This window comes from Drosophila rhopaloa, unplaced genomic scaffold (genome assembly GCF_018152115.1).
Source record: "Drosophila rhopaloa isolate 14029-0021.01 unplaced genomic scaffold, ASM1815211v1 contig_69, whole genome shotgun sequence".
Classification (NCBI taxonomy): domain Eukaryota; kingdom Metazoa; phylum Arthropoda; class Insecta; order Diptera; family Drosophilidae; genus Drosophila; species Drosophila rhopaloa.
Window position 1 is genome coordinate 1,751,904 of NW_025335166.1, and position 17,068 is coordinate 1,768,971.

At 38.5% G+C, this 17,068-nt stretch overlaps 5 protein-coding genes across 5 annotated transcripts; 3 read left to right on the forward strand and 2 right to left on the reverse strand.

Annotated features, from left to right (window-relative positions):
* Window positions 1-1,236: 1,236 nt before the first annotated feature.
* On the forward strand, window positions 1,237-5,121 carry LOC108037980 (probable cytochrome P450 4ad1). Its single transcript, XM_017114661.2, is given in 10 exon segments — window positions 1,237-1,432; window positions 2,233-2,342; window positions 2,400-2,574; window positions 2,577-2,678; window positions 3,432-3,501; window positions 3,570-3,696; window positions 3,759-3,920; window positions 4,329-4,569; window positions 4,624-4,806; window positions 4,872-5,121. Coding segments are annotated over 10 exon segments (1,548 nt in total). The 5' UTR covers window positions 1,237-1,266; the 3' UTR covers window positions 5,084-5,121.
* Window positions 5,122-6,390: 1,269 nt separating this feature from the next.
* LOC108037989 (larval cuticle protein 4) lies at window positions 6,391-6,937 on the reverse strand. The gene is made up of 2 exons (XM_017114669.1): window positions 6,891-6,937; window positions 6,391-6,835 (listed from the first exon to the last, which is right to left on the reverse strand). Exons 1-2 carry the CDS (start codon window positions 6,900-6,902, stop codon window positions 6,509-6,511), a joined length of 339 nt encoding a protein of 112 aa, XP_016970158.1. The 5' UTR covers window positions 6,903-6,937; the 3' UTR covers window positions 6,391-6,508.
* Window positions 6,938-9,518: 2,581 nt separating this feature from the next.
* LOC108037997 (larval cuticle protein 3) lies at window positions 9,519-9,914 on the reverse strand. Its single transcript, XM_017114678.1, has 2 exons — window positions 9,903-9,914; window positions 9,519-9,845 (listed from the first exon to the last, which is right to left on the reverse strand). Exons 1-2 carry the CDS (start codon window positions 9,912-9,914, stop codon window positions 9,519-9,521), a joined length of 339 nt encoding a protein of 112 aa, XP_016970167.1.
* A 1,174-nt stretch (window positions 9,915-11,088) lies between these two features.
* On the forward strand, window positions 11,089-11,556 carry LOC108037988 (larval cuticle protein 2). Its single transcript, XM_017114668.2, is given in 3 exon segments — window positions 11,089-11,124; window positions 11,187-11,471; window positions 11,473-11,556. Coding segments are annotated over 3 exon segments (381 nt in total). The 5' UTR covers window positions 11,089-11,112.
* Window positions 11,557-14,487: 2,931 nt separating this feature from the next.
* LOC108037979 (larval cuticle protein 1) lies at window positions 14,488-14,962 on the forward strand. Its single transcript, XM_017114660.1, has 2 exons — window positions 14,488-14,522; window positions 14,588-14,962. Exons 1-2 carry the CDS (start codon window positions 14,511-14,513, stop codon window positions 14,960-14,962), a joined length of 387 nt encoding a protein of 128 aa, XP_016970149.1. The 5' UTR covers window positions 14,488-14,510.
* Window positions 14,963-17,068: the final 2,106 nt, after the last annotated feature.

The following is a 17,068-nucleotide window of genomic DNA, read 5'->3' on the forward strand; positions in this document are numbered from 1 at the left end:
TTGGAGAATATAATTTGCAGAATATTCTGCAAGGGTATTTCAACTTCGGCTCCGCCCGAAGTTAGCTTTCCTTTCTTGTTTTTTTGTAAAATTGTAAAACTGAGAGACTAGTTTGCGTAGAAACAGACAGACGGACAGACGGACATGGCTATATCAACTCAGGAGGTGATCCTGATCAAGAATATATATACTTTATAGGGTCGGAGATGTCTCCTTCACTGCGTTGCACACTTTTGACCAAAATTATAATACCCTCTGCAAGGGTATAAAAATATTTGTTTACTATTTGCTCTACGCCGCCAAATATTATCACCTTACTCTAGTAGAAGTCTAGAAGTCTACAAAAAAGTAGCATTACTTTGGCATTACTTGTATTGGCAAGGGTAGTAGTCCCTAATTTTTAGGTCGACTAAACTTCTCTGTGTGTGTAGAATTATTCTTTCTTTAAGTAATTGTATAACTATAACATGCCTGAACCTTACAGAGTATTGTGTATTGACTGTAATAAAATACCATTTTATTTCCTCGACCGACTCTTTGCCAATCTCAAAAGCATCAATTTTATCTTATCTTCCGCTCTTAACAAACAGAGCTTGATGTCTTAAGGGCCACTTGTTAGTGTTGATTATAGTGCATCAACGTCCGAAAATGTCTTTGATAGACATTGCTGTGATTTTGGCCATAATTTTTTTGGTTTTAAGATGTTCAAATAATTAAATAGATAGGTCACATAGATCCAAGCCATATCTATTTAAGTTTGACCTTAAGCCTGATAGTAAGATATTGTCTAAGTTAAATAATTATTGAGCGTTTTACATGCGGAGAACGTTTAATGTATTTAAAACCCTCTTCGACTGAATTATGTCTAAGGCTAATTTTTACACACTCTTATCTGTCAAAAGTTCTGACTACTTCTATATATGGTATATTATTAACAGCCGATTAACCATTGTTTATTATCAAGCCATTCTAAATCAGCCTTTAGACCCACACGTCATCACTTCAGTGAGTCAATCCACTCCAAGCAGGTAGCCCAATATAATTAAATTTATCAATTATGGGCGGCAATTGGGCACTATGTTAATTATGGTATTGATAAAGTTGTTTGTATCGATGGCAAATTCACAAAAAAAAACATGAAAGAACTAATGTTAGATAAGCTATCGAAGGGGTTATCGGCTATTAAATAGGTGACCAATAATCTGCACAAGTTACGGGCCAAACCAGTCTGAATAGAATAGCGAACGAGAACAGTTGACCAGAATCATGTTTCTGATAGCGATAGCCATCATTTTGGGCACCATTTTGGTGTTCAAGGGTGTGAGGATATTCAACTACATAGACCACATGGCTGGCATTATGGAGATGATACCAGGACCCACGCCATATCCCTTCGTGGGCAATCTCTTTCAGTTCGGCCTCAAGCCAGACGGTAAGTAGCAATCGAAGAGCCTGAGTATATTTATGAACTCTTTAACTTTAATCCGTATGTCGTTTCTGATAGAATCCGTCAGAACCTTAGGTATTTGCGCGTTTCAATGCGTTCAATTCCCGCTGGTATTGAGTTGCACATTTGGATTTCATCTCGAATTGTTCCTGATTTCCTCAACTTATTTATTGTAATATTTGCTACAGCTTTCATCAAGTTCTGTGCGCATTTCCCAAGTGCCTTCCCTCGCACAGCTGAATAAATTCGGTCTTGTTTTTCCGCCCTTCCCTGCACGTGCCTGAAGTAATCATTTCAAATGCACAATGCCCTGGGGAAAAAGCGCTGGTGCACTATACTTTTCGATGATATCATTCTGCCTCCCTGCTCGGCTGGTGCTTTTCAATTCATGGCGGACTGGCAAGAGCTGCACATTGTTATCTGGCTGTTATTGCTTTATTATTTTTATGCCAGCTTAGATGGCCCGTCCGAGGATAAAAAAAAGTATCTTAATAAATGCCAAATTGTTTTTCTGCTATTAATTAACCTTAATTGTCTTCTCCATCCTCTTAAGAGCCTGCATAAATCCTAATAAGTTTTCTTCTTTAACTGCATCAGGCCCAATTGATTTTCGAGTACTTTTAGTAACCGAGCAAACAACAGGACTTATGGATATGTGCAACAGGCAGTATGGCTTTATGGAGGATTGCAACTACTAACTGCAAGCTTTAGTGCTCTGCAAACGAGAAAATTGAGGCTGTTAATTAAAGTGGTCGTTGCCCAAAAACTCTTCTTGTCTTTCGCAGAATACCCCAAAAAGGTCTTGCAATATTGTCGGAAATATGATTTCCAGGGATTCCGTTCTCTGGTCTTCCTGCAGTACCACATGATGTTGAGCGACCCGGCGGAAATTCAGGTGAGTCCGCCCCCAAATCCCCCACACAGCACCCTACTCATTGTGTTTGCCCTGCAGAACATTTTGTCAAGTTCTTCGCTGCTGTACAAAGAGCACCTGTACTCCTTCCTGAGACCCTGGCTGGGGGATGGCCTGCTCACCAGTTCCGGTGCCCGCTGGCTGAAGCACCAGAAGCTCTACGTCCCCGCCTTCGAGCGGCCGGCCATCGAGGGCTACCTGCGGGTGGTCCATCGGACGGGGGGCAGTTCGTCCAGAAGCTGGACGGACTGTCGGTCACTCAGGAAGTCTTCGATGCCCAGGAGCTGGTGGCCAAGTGCACCCTGGATATTGTGTGCGGTAAGTGCAGATGGACTTGTTAATCGAACCCGGAGCTACCCAGATAAATACTTACACTCCAGCAGCACAGTTTTGTGCAAGCAAATTCGGCATGCACGGCGAGAAAATATAATCATTTTAATGATTTCTTATCTTTGAGATAAATAAATATAATAACTTTTTGTCAGATTTAAACATAATGAAAAGTAAATACTCCATCGTTGTATAATTTAACCGTAATATCAACAAATTTTAAAACAGCATTAACTAAATTTCAAAAATTCCGAACAGTCCAAATATAAAATTAATTGTCACGTTGGTGAGCTCAAAAAACCCTCATAATATTCGAAACAATATTTTATTATGCCAGATAGTGTTGGTAGTTTAATGACAGTTATATTTCCTCTCTGTACGATTGCCAAACTTTACACATTTGTCATTTCCTCTTTTTTTTGGGCCGAGTTTGGTACTTCGGGCGTTTCGCTCGTTTATTTTTTGTAATTTATTATGAACGTTTTATAAATAAGATTTATGGCATAGAAAATGGGTACAAGTGCCGCAGATTGTGCGGGCGGAAAAGTTTCGCGGTCGAGGTACTTGCCCTCGACGATACAACACAGTCTGCTGGATATTGTGAGGCAAATGATTTGAAGAATTTCCCTGTTAACCGTTGGTAATTTATTGAGATTGTTCGGGATTCGTTCGGGTTCATTTAGCCTGCTTGAAGCAGCGAATTTTCACCAGCTCTTAATCCCCCCTTCCCCTCATCCGCAGAAAACGCGACTGGCCAAGGCAGTAGCTCGCTGAATGGAGAGCCCTCGGATTTGCATGGCGCCATCAAGGAGTAAGTTCAAGCCAGAAATCTAGGGATTAAGCTCTGTAAGCCCCTCCCCCCTCCTCTCCGTCTCCTAGCTTATGCGATGTGGTGCAGGAGCGCACCTTCAGCATCGTGAAGCGGTTCGACGCCCTCTTCCGACTCACCTCCTACTACATGAAGCAGCGCCGGGCCCTCTCGCTCCTCCGAAGCGAACTGAATCGGGTGAGTTCTGGTGCAGGGAGGTGCGAAATTCGCTCAAGAATCAACAGTTTATCTCCTCGTAGATTATTGCGCAACGCCGGCACAAGTTGGCCCTGGAAAACACAAGTCTGCAGGGGCAGCCAATAAACAAACCCTTCCTCGACGTTCTGCTGGCCGCCAAGCTAGATGGCCGAGCCCTTAGCGAACGCGAGATTATCGAGGAAATTTCCACCTTTATATTCACCGTAAGTCAAATAATCAATAAACTCATTGAAAAGGGAATCAAGAGTTCAAAATTTTCTTGGAATCATTATTTAATACTTGTACTTTGGAATGGTTGCAGTTTTGATATATTTTGCTCCAATGGGTATATATATTTACAGCGCCATTTACTGTTTAAAAATAAAGCATTATATAATCAATGTCATGTTAGGTTTTGATTTTAGATAATATATGGTGTATGTTTATCTAACTGAAAACTCTTAATCAGTGTCAATTTTATAGTTCAAAGTTAAGTTAGCTTATTTTCTTTTTCAGGTTTGGTAGTATGAATTCCTTAAAGATTCGTATGATAACCGTATAATCTTGATCCTTAACCTGACATTAGAAATTGACTCTTAGTGTTCTAATTGTATTAAAATTTTCCTATTCAGGGCCACGATCCCATTGCCGCCGCCGTATCCTTCACCCTGTACACTCTATCCCGCCACTCGGAGATTCAACAAAAGGCCTTTGAGGAGCAGCAGCGCATCTTCGGCAGCAATTTATCAGGAGAGGCAGACTTGGTTTCCCTGGATCAGATGTTCTACCTCGAGCTGATCATTCGAGAAACCCTGCGACTGTATCCTTCTGTGCCGCTGATTGCCAGGACCAATCGCAAGCCAATCGATATCAGTAAGTAGGGTCTGGAAAGACGGAATATGTTGATATAAAACCAAATCCTTTTAGATGGCACCAAGGTGGCCAAGCGCACCACGGTGATCATGTGCCTCATTGCCATGGGCTACAACGAAAAGTATTTCGACGATCCGTGCACTTTCCGCCCGGAGAGATTCGAGAAAGCCAGCGGCAATGTGGGAATCGAGGCTTTCAAAAGTGTTCCATTTAGTGCAGGTCCAAGGCGTTGCATTGGTAGGTGTTGATTTAACTACATAGTTGATTTCCCTATTTATTTACTCACTTTAACCTGTTTGCAGCTGAAAAATATGCCATGTACCAAATGAAGGCTCTGCTCTCCCAATTGGTGCGACGATTTGAAATCTTGCCGGCCGTAGATGGACTTCCCCCGGGAATCAACGACCATTCCCGCGAGGATTGTGTGCCACAGAGCGAATACGATCCAGTACTAAATATTCGAGTCACACTCAAGTCTGAAAACGGCATTCAGATCAGGTTGCGAAAGCGATGATCTGGAAGATGCAACTTTTATAAGGCAGCACCAAACATTTAAATTATAAAATTAAACTGCGCTATAGGCCAGTCAAAAATAATAAAATGGTTTACACTAAGAGTTTAACAATTAAATTTTTAAATTTATGTTTCTTTTTCGTTTTGTGCACTTAAGCCCTATTTTTCATTCTAGACGATTCCCGTTTCTGGGTTTGGTCCAAACCTGTTTGGCATAGTTCTCGCTATTATTTCCCTGCAAATTATCAAAGTTGACTTGGCAAACCGTTCATGTTAATTCGCATGCATATTCGCTGCTAATTAATATTCATTTCGAACCTCAGCTTAGATTTTATTTTATTGCACAACAAAATGGATTTCACACTACCAATAAAAATAATGTGTGCAGAGGCCGAGAATCAGAAGTTGAACATGTGTTTCCGAGCATGACTGGTGGAGCGAAAGTGATATCATTTTATTTGACTGATGAAGCGAAAGTGATATAATTTCGTTCTACCAAGACAAACTAATATTTAAGTCTTAAATAGAACTTTTGACGAGTATTATCAAATCTCAGAGGTTTGTCGTCCACTTCTGTGTCAGTACGTTGTCCAGAAAAGTCATTTGAGTCACTTTCAACATGCACGTTGAGCGATTGGCGTCATCATATATTTATTTTAATAAACAAAACAATAGAAAATAACCATACATAATAAACGGGCCAGAATAAAAACCTTTGGGTTAAGAGAAATTAATAATTATAAAATATATTAATATATAACAAAATAGTTGTTTACTTTCATTATAATAACTTTTATTTTTAAAAGAAATAGATTTGCTACAAAAGCTAATTCACGGTTTTGAAGAGCAGATATTGACTTGAATAATAATTAATCCTAATTAGCACACCACCTGCTAAATAAGATTAATTTTAACCAGATCATCACCTGTTTCGATTTTATTTTATTGCATAATATTTTGTAAACTCACACATAAACAGTAATTGAGGAAACCTGCTAAGTGCAAATTTTTGAACACCTATGTTTGGAAAACTAAATGTCAATGTTAAGGTTGAGAAACAAAAAAATGTATGCGTCATTCTAATGAAACAGAGGAGTAATTGAACACGAAAATCGGTTGCGATGCTACTCCCTTAGTAAATCGCTAATTAGACCGGTTATTGTTCGCTAAGATCAATCAAACAGCATTCAGACAGATCGTGACATTTGGGAACCGATTTTATTGTCTCGATCCAAATAAATCAGCGGACCCAAAACAACTCGTATTCCCGCTAGAGATCTAATTAAAATACTTTTTTGCCAAAGAATATCGAATTTATTTCACGACTCGATAGTCAAACTTATTAAGTCAGCATGCTGTTTAAATTCTAAGGGTTAGAGGGCAGGGCTCCTCCGGTTCGTAGTTGGGTCCTAGTCGTGTCGATCGCTTATTCCTTGCTGGGATGGGCCTGGATGTAGGCGATGGCCTTGAGGATGGCCTCTGGGATTGGTGGGGGAGTGGGCAGGAGGTCGCTCTGGGGCTGGTATCCGTTCTCGTCGGCCTTGTAGCTGACGCGGACGTGCTCGCCCTCGGGGGAAATCCACTCGAAGACGCCATCGATGTTTCCGTGGACATCGCCGGTGGCAGAGGAGGCCACTCCATTGTCGAGGACCACCTTGGTGTTGAAGCCATCGGGGTTCACATCGTTGACCAGCTCCTTGACCTCGGCATTCTCGTTGGCGGCCACCAGGGCGGCAAGGGCGCAGACAAGCAGCTAGGATATTCCGGGATTACTCATTGAAGTCCGAAAATGATCGCCAGATACTTACGAGTTTGAACATGGTGAGTTAGTTTGATTGTCAGACTAGAGACCTGGTGAGACTGATGCCGATTCGGGATCGATTTTCGCCTTTTATACGCACAAAGCGGCCCACGAATCACGAAGCTGATGCAACCCGTTTTTAATTAACATTTCGGCCAGCATAAGCGTCGTTGGGTTATTCGGACAGGTTGGAAGTGACATGGCTGGCGCCGATAAAAATCGTCTGCTGCATTCTTTTTGCTTTCACTGGTCTATGCAAATTGCTACCGTAATTATTCTAAAAGATTCCCTGAATAATTTGACTTGAAAAGGTTAAGCCCACCTCTACTGCGAAATCGTTTGTTGTCTATTCTTTTAATTCATTATCCAGAACATTTCCATTGAAGTCCAGACAGAGGGTCATTAAATCTCCTATAAGAAAACATGTAAGCCAGTAATAATTTATGATCTACTAGGTGGATAACTTTCTTCGGAAACCTTTGCAAGCATACTTTTTGGAGCTCAAAGAATTAATTATTTAAGATATCGATCTTTGTTGTTGTTAATAAATTTGTATATCTAACAAAAAAATGCTTTCTTGACTTTAGTAAACTGGCTTATTTATTTCGAGGTACACATCTGAATTAGTTAAAGATATTTACTCGAAATAAATGTTGTTACACTCAGGGAAAAAAAGAATGTGATTGAGCTTAGTCAAAGCGGGTTTGGAAGGCAGTCGAGCTCGAAATATGCTAATTTTGTTCTGAATTTCCTATTTCAAGAATTTTTTACTCATAAGAATTATCCTTGATTTAAAAACGTTTTTCTATAAAATTAAGTATTATTTCTACTCAAACCAAGTTTAAGTTGTACTTAAACCAAGCTGAAATATTAATATTTGTTTATACAGTTGTTAAATAAATTATATAATATTTTAATATCGAGTGTATGTGTATATGCTTAAAAACAATGAAGCTATATCGATTTTCTAGCGATTTAAATAAAATTAAATGTTTAAAATTACTATATTTCGGATTGAAGCCGAATGTGTTCTTTTTATTATTTTCGATTATTCCTATTGGAGTAATATGATAGTAATACATATTTACTACATGCAAATGAAAGCAGACTTTTTTGAAAAATGGATACAAATATAAAAATAGAGAAATTAGGTTGCGGAGAAACGTCAGCCTGACAGACGGACATGGTTAGATCAACTCGCCTGGTGATGCTGATCAAGAATATATATACTTTATAGGGACGGAGACGTCTCCTTCAACGAGTTGCAAACTTTTGACTAGGCAAGGATACAAAAACCCAAATATCTTAGAGAAATCGCTGTTTAATGATTTATAATCAAAGCAAATCAAATATTTCTTAAAAGGTATACTTACCCTTATTTATATTCTCTCTCTTAAGAATGGTCGATGGTCTTGTGTTTCAGAGCTTAAACGGAATGTATTATATTAATGTTTTTGAACACAATCGCTCTTAACTATATATATATAGATAGTTTTGTGAATAAAAGTTTTTTTTGGTACTTGCCAATTTTCTTGAAAACAACCGCCACGTCTTAACCAATCGGTCACACTCAAAACAGGCACAAGTATTTCGATACAAAATTATACGATTCTTTCTTGTTTTGCGTATTTATTTATTCAATCTTACCTAATTTTTACCTTGAGCTTAAACTGTACTTCTATTAAGAATTTTATTAGTAAGTTTAGAGTCAAAAAGAGAGTTTTATGATCGCTGCTAGAAAGATTCGTAAAAAAACAATTTGTAGCTTGATTTAAGTCGGTTACTTATTTTTTTTACATTAGTTTTCAAAAACTTCAATTGTATGCAGTAAAATTTTTACTTAAAAGCATTCTGCATAAACACATTAAAACATTTAACCAAATAAAAGTTTTACTAATTTTAAAATTTGGTTTTAAGGTAAAAGGAAGTGTTTCCTACCCTATAAGGAATTTATATTTATTGGTGACGTCACTGCAGACGGTAGTCAAATATGCCTTCGTATATCTTTTCCAAAATAGAAAACGCTTTTGACTTTTTGCTTTAGCGCGCCAACAAAGTTACCGATGCTATCTGCCTAAGTCAAATTTATTTTAAAATTGGTTAACAGAGTAGAGGGTACCTGATAGTTTGGGTACTGGCAATTAGCGTTCCTTTTACTTATTTTTGAAAATTTTGGAAAATTGTTAAATCATACTTTATTTGGAAACGACAAAAAACTTCCCTTTTAAAAAAAATTATTTTTGGTTCATTTTTAATAATTGTGTCAATATAAATTGATACAAGTCGAAGGCCACCGCAGCCAGTGCGCGGGAATTTTGCAATTAAGTTAGTCATTGTTAGTCAAACTCTCAACTTAGCTTAAATTGTTAAATAAAAAAAAACTGATACAAAAACTTTAAAAACGTTACTTAAACTTAAAAAATATATTTCGTGAATTATTTTTTGAACAATTGTCTTGCTTAACGTAGTCCTTTCTGTGACTGCCTAATTGCTAATAACTTATTTAAAACACATTTCCTTGATTGAGACTGCAAATTATAATTTATTTGGAATTCCATAACAACATTTTCATAGTTCTAAAACAGCAGGTGAGAGTAATGCAATTCAATCTGCCTGTTTCCGATCCTTGAGTCGCTTAGTTCTTGCCGGGGTTAGCCTGGATGTAGGCGATGGCCTTGAGGATGGCCTCTGGGATTGGTGGGGGAGTGGGCAGCAGGTCGCTCTGGGGCTGGTATCCGTTCTCGTCGGCCTTGTATGCCACACGCACATGGACACCCTCGGGGGAAAGCCACTCGAAGACGCCGTCGATGTTTCCGTGGACATCGCCGGTGGCCGACGAGGCAACTCCGTTGTCGAGGACCAACTTGGAGTTGAAGCCATCGGGGTTCACATCGTTGACCAGCTCCTTGACCTCGGCATTCTCGTTGGCGACCACCAGGGCGGCAAGGGCGCAGACAAGCAGCTAGGATAATCCAGGATTAGGCGGCGAACTATCCGAAACTCCTCACGGAATACTTACGATCTTGAACATTTTAATTTGGTTTTGGTTGTCGGACTAGAAAACTTCTGAGACTGATGACAATCTATGCTCGAGTTTGGATTTATATATCTTAAAAAGCTGATGCAATTTGGGTTTAAAATTAATTCAAGACGTTGCTGATAATAAAAAGCGTCTGGCATGCAAATTAGTCCACTTTGAAAGTATTCCTAAACTGGCTATTGGATAGGAAAATGGCTTTCAGTAGCACTTGAACATTTTTCGGTATTTATATAACCAAAAGCCTGAGCTTCGCGGATATGCAAAGCAAACTGTTCCAGACTCTGTATAATTAATAAGATGTATATTTTATTGTGTACACAAATGAGTCCACAAAAAAATCTTAATTGTGTTAACCAGCGAATAACAATGTCCGTAGCATAGTTTTCGGAGCCCAAAAATGAAGCACTCACTCCCTGTGGGATATGTTGACAACTCTGGAAAAAAGCTTTATGCGGTTATTAACATAAAGATGGAAGTTTTTAATAAAACAGTGCCTTCCAAAAGATTTGAAATTTGCTTTAATTTATACAATTGTATAAGCATTAACTTAAGTTTTCAAATAAAAAAAATATAAATTTTTTTATACTTTAAATGAAAATCCAACGATGGAAATCTTTTTATCTTACTCATGCTGCAAAAAACAAAATATTAAAATGGTTAAACAAGTCAAAATGTTAGACAATCGTAAAAAATAATTGATTGGTTAATTATTAAATATTGAATAGACATTTTTCGGTGTTTTCTCAGTAAGGCTCAATTCAGCTAATAAAATATTTCCCATTGACTGGGCTTAATTGTTTAACAAACTCTCAACTTTAACTAATCATTCTGAATTGGTAGCCCGATGAAGTCTTGCCCAAGTCGAACATCTTCGATGGACGCGGAACAAAAAAACCCGTATGCACCGCTCCTCAAAAAGTTCTATTGAAGCATGTTTCATTTCGGCACCTATCCAACAGTGCCGGACTTGTTTTTTGACATTTGTATCGCAGTGTCAAGTGGAGAATTTATGGGCCGTGCCTTTCGTTGGCATTATGGGCGTTTTGTGCACCCGATAACTTAGACATGGCCAAATATAGGTAATTCATTTTGGAAAGCAACTGGATTAGGAATCATATATAAAGGCCATACCAGAGCAGAGTCAGTTATCAGTCAACGTTCGCTCTCGATCAGACAGAAATCAGCCAAAATGTTCAAGTTTGTGAGTGGTCCACAGGAAAATAATGAACTCGTAATTTAACCGGATATATCCTCCCTATCTAGGTGATGATCCTCGCCGTTGTGGGAGTGGCCACCGCCCTGGCCCCAGTGTCCCGCTCAGATGATGTCCACGCCGATGTGGTTTCCCGGTCGGAGGACGTCCGCGCCGACGGATTCGATGCCAGTCTGCACACCTCCAACGGAATCGAGCAGTCCGCCAGCGGAGATGTCCATGGCAACATCCACGGCAACTTCGCATGGATCTCCCCCGAGGGCGAGCACGTGGATATCAAGTACGTGGCCGATGAGAACGGCTACCAGCCCTCGGGCGCCTGGATCCCCACCCCTCCCCCCAATCCCAGAGGCCATCGCCCGCGCCCTCGCCTGGCTGGAGTCCCACCCCCAGGCCCCCGAGCATCCCCGTCATCACTAAGACCCGAATCCCTGAACCCGGACCGCTCCACGGACTGTTCTGACGACACGAATCGCCCTAGTTGTTTAGCTGTACTTCTTGACTTTCAAAAAAATATATGCACTTGCTTATAACAGTATAACCAATTTCCTTTTATTTATTTTTTTAAAGGAAGATTTTATGTTAAAAATGATTTTAATAGACATACTTCAAAAATATATTAGTCTTTACATGACATCTTTAATTTTTATTATATAAGTTTTTAAGAGCCAAAAATTGTTTAGTTTTTTGGTAATTTCGCGAAAGTTGTATAAAGAGTTATTGCTAAGAATTATACAAATTTAAGTGTAACTGCTATTAAATGTATAACACAAACAAACAAAATCTTGCAGAAGGTCAAAAGTTTGTAACGCAGTGAAGGAGAAAACTTTCTTTTTATTTCAGATAGAATATAACGGAACGAACCTGATCTGACGACTATATCATATAGCTGTCATACGGTTTTAATTGCATAAGAACCGGGGGACTATAACATACATATGGCTGTTTTAGTATAGATACGAATATTTATAGGAATATATAAGCATATAACTCGAACTATAGATATTTCGTACGATTTAATAAATGAATAGCTAATTTAATAAAAATGGAACAACACTATATACAGCTGCCATGGAATGGATCGAAACTTGTATGGGAAAGTCGATAAATGGATTTTGTTTTGGTTTTAAAACGGCATATTTTTTACTTGATCCCAAAATATTAGTAGTAGTCTGTAGCTGAGACCCCCTTTGATTTTGCTCTGTCATTTGATCAGTATCTTGTCAAACGAACAGTGTTATTGACTGTTAAAAAGAAAGAAATAAAAATGTTTTTCGAAAGTTTAAAAAATGGTGTTTAAGTTTGAAGTTAAGTTTGACTTATAAAACTCTTTAAAAATCAACTTAAAACGCTCAGATTTACAGTAAAAATTTTACTTTTGTTACATTTATCACATTGTATTAATCCTTACATTTGTTTATTCCTGGAGATATATTATAATTTTGGTCAGTAATTTGTAATGCAGCGTAGGAGACATTTATTAAGTTTTTATATTCTTGATCGGACATCTGTATCCAATAGCTGTAATGGGAATGATCGGATCAAATTCGTTTGATTTTCTGATTTTGAAGACATTATTGTATTTCTCTCTGTTTTTGTCTAATATACATTTTTTTTGTAATTTTGGATCAACACATTCCTTAACTGATACATTTGGTTATGTGCTTCACAAAGTGTAAAAGCAATCATTTAAAAAAAAAATTCCAATCGGAAGACTATATCCTACACCTGCTTTAGGAATTTTTCGTCCCTTGAGTTGGCTATAGCCTATATCTATTTATGCAGAGCAAGATGTCTTCAACATTCGGCATAACTGCATGGATGTGAAAACTTTGGCTTGCCGAAGTAAGCTTCCGTACAAGTTTTTTATTAATTTGTCAAAATTACAAACAATACCAAGAACTCATCTCCCCCTAAAACAAATATTATAGTGAAAGAATCCCCATCTAATTGATTAAAAAATTTTTGTGGCAAAACAGAATTTTATACAAAATTTAAAAATTCTTTTTGGATATTGTATAGGAATAAATATCACATGTTTGTAACCTTTTTCCATTCCAATTTTAGGTTGTTATTAATTTTTCATAAAATTTTTACCCTCTACTGTAAAACTTTTTTCCTGTTAAATAACTCTATTTATTAAAGGATATTTCTCTTATATGTTTTTTGTAGTCATGTACTATAACTGAAAGATATATATAACTTTTTCTTCGAAAAATCGTTTTAATAGAAAATAGTACAAAGAAAATGGCCGATAACAAAAGAGTTCGCGAAGGTAAAAAAAAGTCGAATAAAAATGTTGAAAAATGGTAGTCGATTGTCATATACAAAATCTAACTTGAGATTGTCTTGCAACTCTTTGCAAAAAAGTTTGGTCACCAAACAGCAACACATAAAAGAAATGGTTAATAAAATGTTTTTGCTGCACAGAATTTAAGAAAGTTTAATGGCTGTCCCAACTAACAGACCTTTAAGAAACCAAGTGCGACATCACAATTTTTTTATTGGAGAGGACCTAAAAATATTTTAAATATGCTTTGCTCTATGTTCGATTTAAAGATTCACCAGACAAAATGTAATATGTAAATGCTATACCATTTTTTTATCTAAAAGTGAAAATCGATAAGTAAACGATTGTTTTGAACTAATAATTTTAAAATGGTATTAAAGTTGTATAAAATGGTATAAAAGATACAAAGCATTTTGACAATTACCCTATCTTGCCAATCTCTTTTTTTCTTTCTCTTAGGTGTGGTTTCCAAACAAAGAGAAGATGATAGAAGATTTAACATATTAACTCGTTTAAAAACACCACAATTTGGTTTAAAACAAACTGAAAAGTAATTGACGAGAGGTCTTAGGAGAGAGAAGCAATAACCAAGTTTGAACAATAGATATACAAGGTAGTGTTTGACAAAACACCATGTCCAAGAAGTCGGTGGCGTCTTTTGAAGTCGCCAGAGCTTCGATATTTCAAAAATGAATCTTGATGGGACTGCAAAAGTGGTTCACGGTTTGACAATGCGAATTCAAGCACATAGAGGGGAGATTCTGGGGGGGGACCGATTTCGAACTCGTTTTGTTTTTGGGACCCGTTATTGATGCGAGTGTTTCATTTTAGCATCTATTAAGCGATTATATATAGTACTTATCCCGTTGTGTGGCATTTGCTAAGCTGTCGCCATGTGACGATGCTTTTTAATGGGAGTGGGCGCATCCGCGAAGTCACCCCATAACTCAGAGCACCAATTGAATGCAAGATGTAGCGATTTGTTATGGGTTGAGTTTGGCTGGGCAATCATATAAAAAGGCTTTGCGCGATCAAATAGAGTTATCAGTCAACGTTCGTTCTCGACCAGACAGAAACAGCCAAAATGTTCAAGTTTGTGAGTGGCTACCAGGACAATTTACCCCCTTGAACATCTAACTCAGATCCTTTCATTCCGTTCAGGTGATGATCTGCGCAGTTTTGGGGCTGGCGGTGGCCAATCCCCCAGCGCCCCATTCCGTGGGACGTTCCGAGGATGTCCACGCCGAAGTTGTCTCGCGCTCCGACGATGTCCGCGCCGATGGATTTGATTCCAGTCTGCACACCTCCAACGGAATCGAGCAGTCCGCCAGCGGAGATATCCATGGCAACATCCACGGCAACTTCGCATGGATCTCCCCCGAGGGCGAGCACGTGGACATCAAGTACGTGGCCGATGAGAACGGCTACCAGCCCTCGGGCGCCTGGATCCCCACCCCTCCCCCAATCCCAGAGGCCATCGCCCGCGCCGTCGCCTGGCTGGAGTCCCACCCCCCAGCACCCGAGCACCACCACTAGAACACCTCCCTGAAAGCGGATCGCACTACGGACTGTCCCCTGGATACCTTTCGACCTAATAGTTTAAGTACACTAAAAGATTTTTGAAATACATGCAATTGTTAACGACAGAAACCAGATCGCGGCCTTGACTTTGACTTTGCCTCTCAACTGTAACGGTTTCGGACTCGTTCAACCTGTTCGACACCTACTTTATTTACTTAGCTCTTTAGCACTTCAAAAACAATATGCTAATGCACTCAAAATTAATATAAGAACAAACAATCGGAGCACTCGGTCATTTCTAAAAGAAATGTACTTAAATAAACATAAAAATGTTCCATTAATTCGTTGGATTTTTGTTATACTTAAAACATTAAAAGTACATTAATAAAACAAAGAGAAACGCTATAGTCCAGTGCCACGACTTTAAAATACCCGTAACGCAGCTAACCAATTTCAAGATAAACAAGAAAGGAAAGCTAACTGTAAATTATATTCTCCAAAATTATTCATATAATGCATTCTTAATACTCATAAAAAATATTAATTTCCTAACTTTAAAACTTATACTGCGTTCAAAGGAAAGAAGGGTGTGTGCAAAGTTTCAAGTCGATATCTTTAAAACTGAGAGACTAGTTCGCGTAGAAACAGACAGATGGACAGACAGACGGACAAACTCAGGACGCGATCCTGATCAAGAATATATATACTTTATAGGGTCGGAGATATCTCCTTCACTGCATTGCACACTTTTGACCAAAATTATAATACCCTCTGCAAGGGTATAACAAGAAAGAAAGCTAACTTCGGGCGGAGCCGAAGTTGATATACCCTTGCAGAATATTCTGTAAATTATATTCTCCAAAATCGGATCGGTTATTCATATGATGCATTCTTAATACTCATAAAAAATCCCAACTTCCTAACTTTAACAAGAGAGAACGCTATAGTCGGGTGCCCCGACTATCAGATACCCGTTACTCAGGTAAAGGGAGTGCGAGGGAGATGGAGATAGAAACTTTGATCACGCATAAATTTTTAACGAATGGTCCAATTTGAAAAATTTCTTCTACATTTCGATAGGTATTCATAAACACAATAAAACTGCATTTTTACTTTTCCGAAATATTTAAATTTTTAAAATCGTATATAAGCGATTGTGGGAGTTAAAGGGCACCTTTTTGAAACAAACTTGCGCTGCGTAGGAACTCCTAGAATCTGCATGCAAAATGCCAATCTTCTAGCTTTTATAGTTTCCGAGATCTCAGCGTTCATACGGACGGACAGACAGACGGACAGACGGACATGGCTATATCGACTCGGCTAGTGACCCTGATTAAGAATATATATACTTTATAGGGTCGGAAACGCTTCCTTCTACCTGTTACATACTTTTGCACGAATACAATATACCCTTTTACTCTACGAGTAACGGGTATAAAAACACCAAAGTTATGGCATTTCCAATCGTTCAGTTATATGGCGGCTATAGGATATAGTCAGCCGATCCTTATGAAGTTTGGTAGGTCGGATTGATTGGCCAAAAATAAAACCTTAGAAAATCCCAACTTCCTAACTTAACAAACACCAAAGTTATGGCATTTCCGATCAATCAGTTATATGGCGGCTATAGGATATAGTCAGCCGATCCTTATGAAATTTGGTAGGTCAGACTGATCGGCCAAAAAAAAAACCCATAGAAAATCCCTACTTCCTAACTTTAAAAACATCAAAGTTATGGCATTTCCGATCGTTTAGTTATATGGCAGCTATATGATATAGTGGCCCGATCTGGCTTGTTCCGACTTATATACTACCTGCAATAGAAAGACAACTTTTGGGAAAGTTTCAAGCAGATAGCTTTAAAACTGAGGGACTAGTTTGCGTAGAAACGGACGGACGGACGGACGGACGGACGGACAGACGGACGGACGGACGGACAGACGGACGGACGGACGGACAGACGGACGGACAGACGGACATGGCTAGATCGACTCTCCTGGTGATGCTGATCAAAAATATATATACTTTATAGAGTCGGAAATGTCTCCTTCACTGCGTTGCAAACTTTTGCCTAAAATTATAATACCCTCTGCAAGGGTATAAAAATTATAATACCCTCTG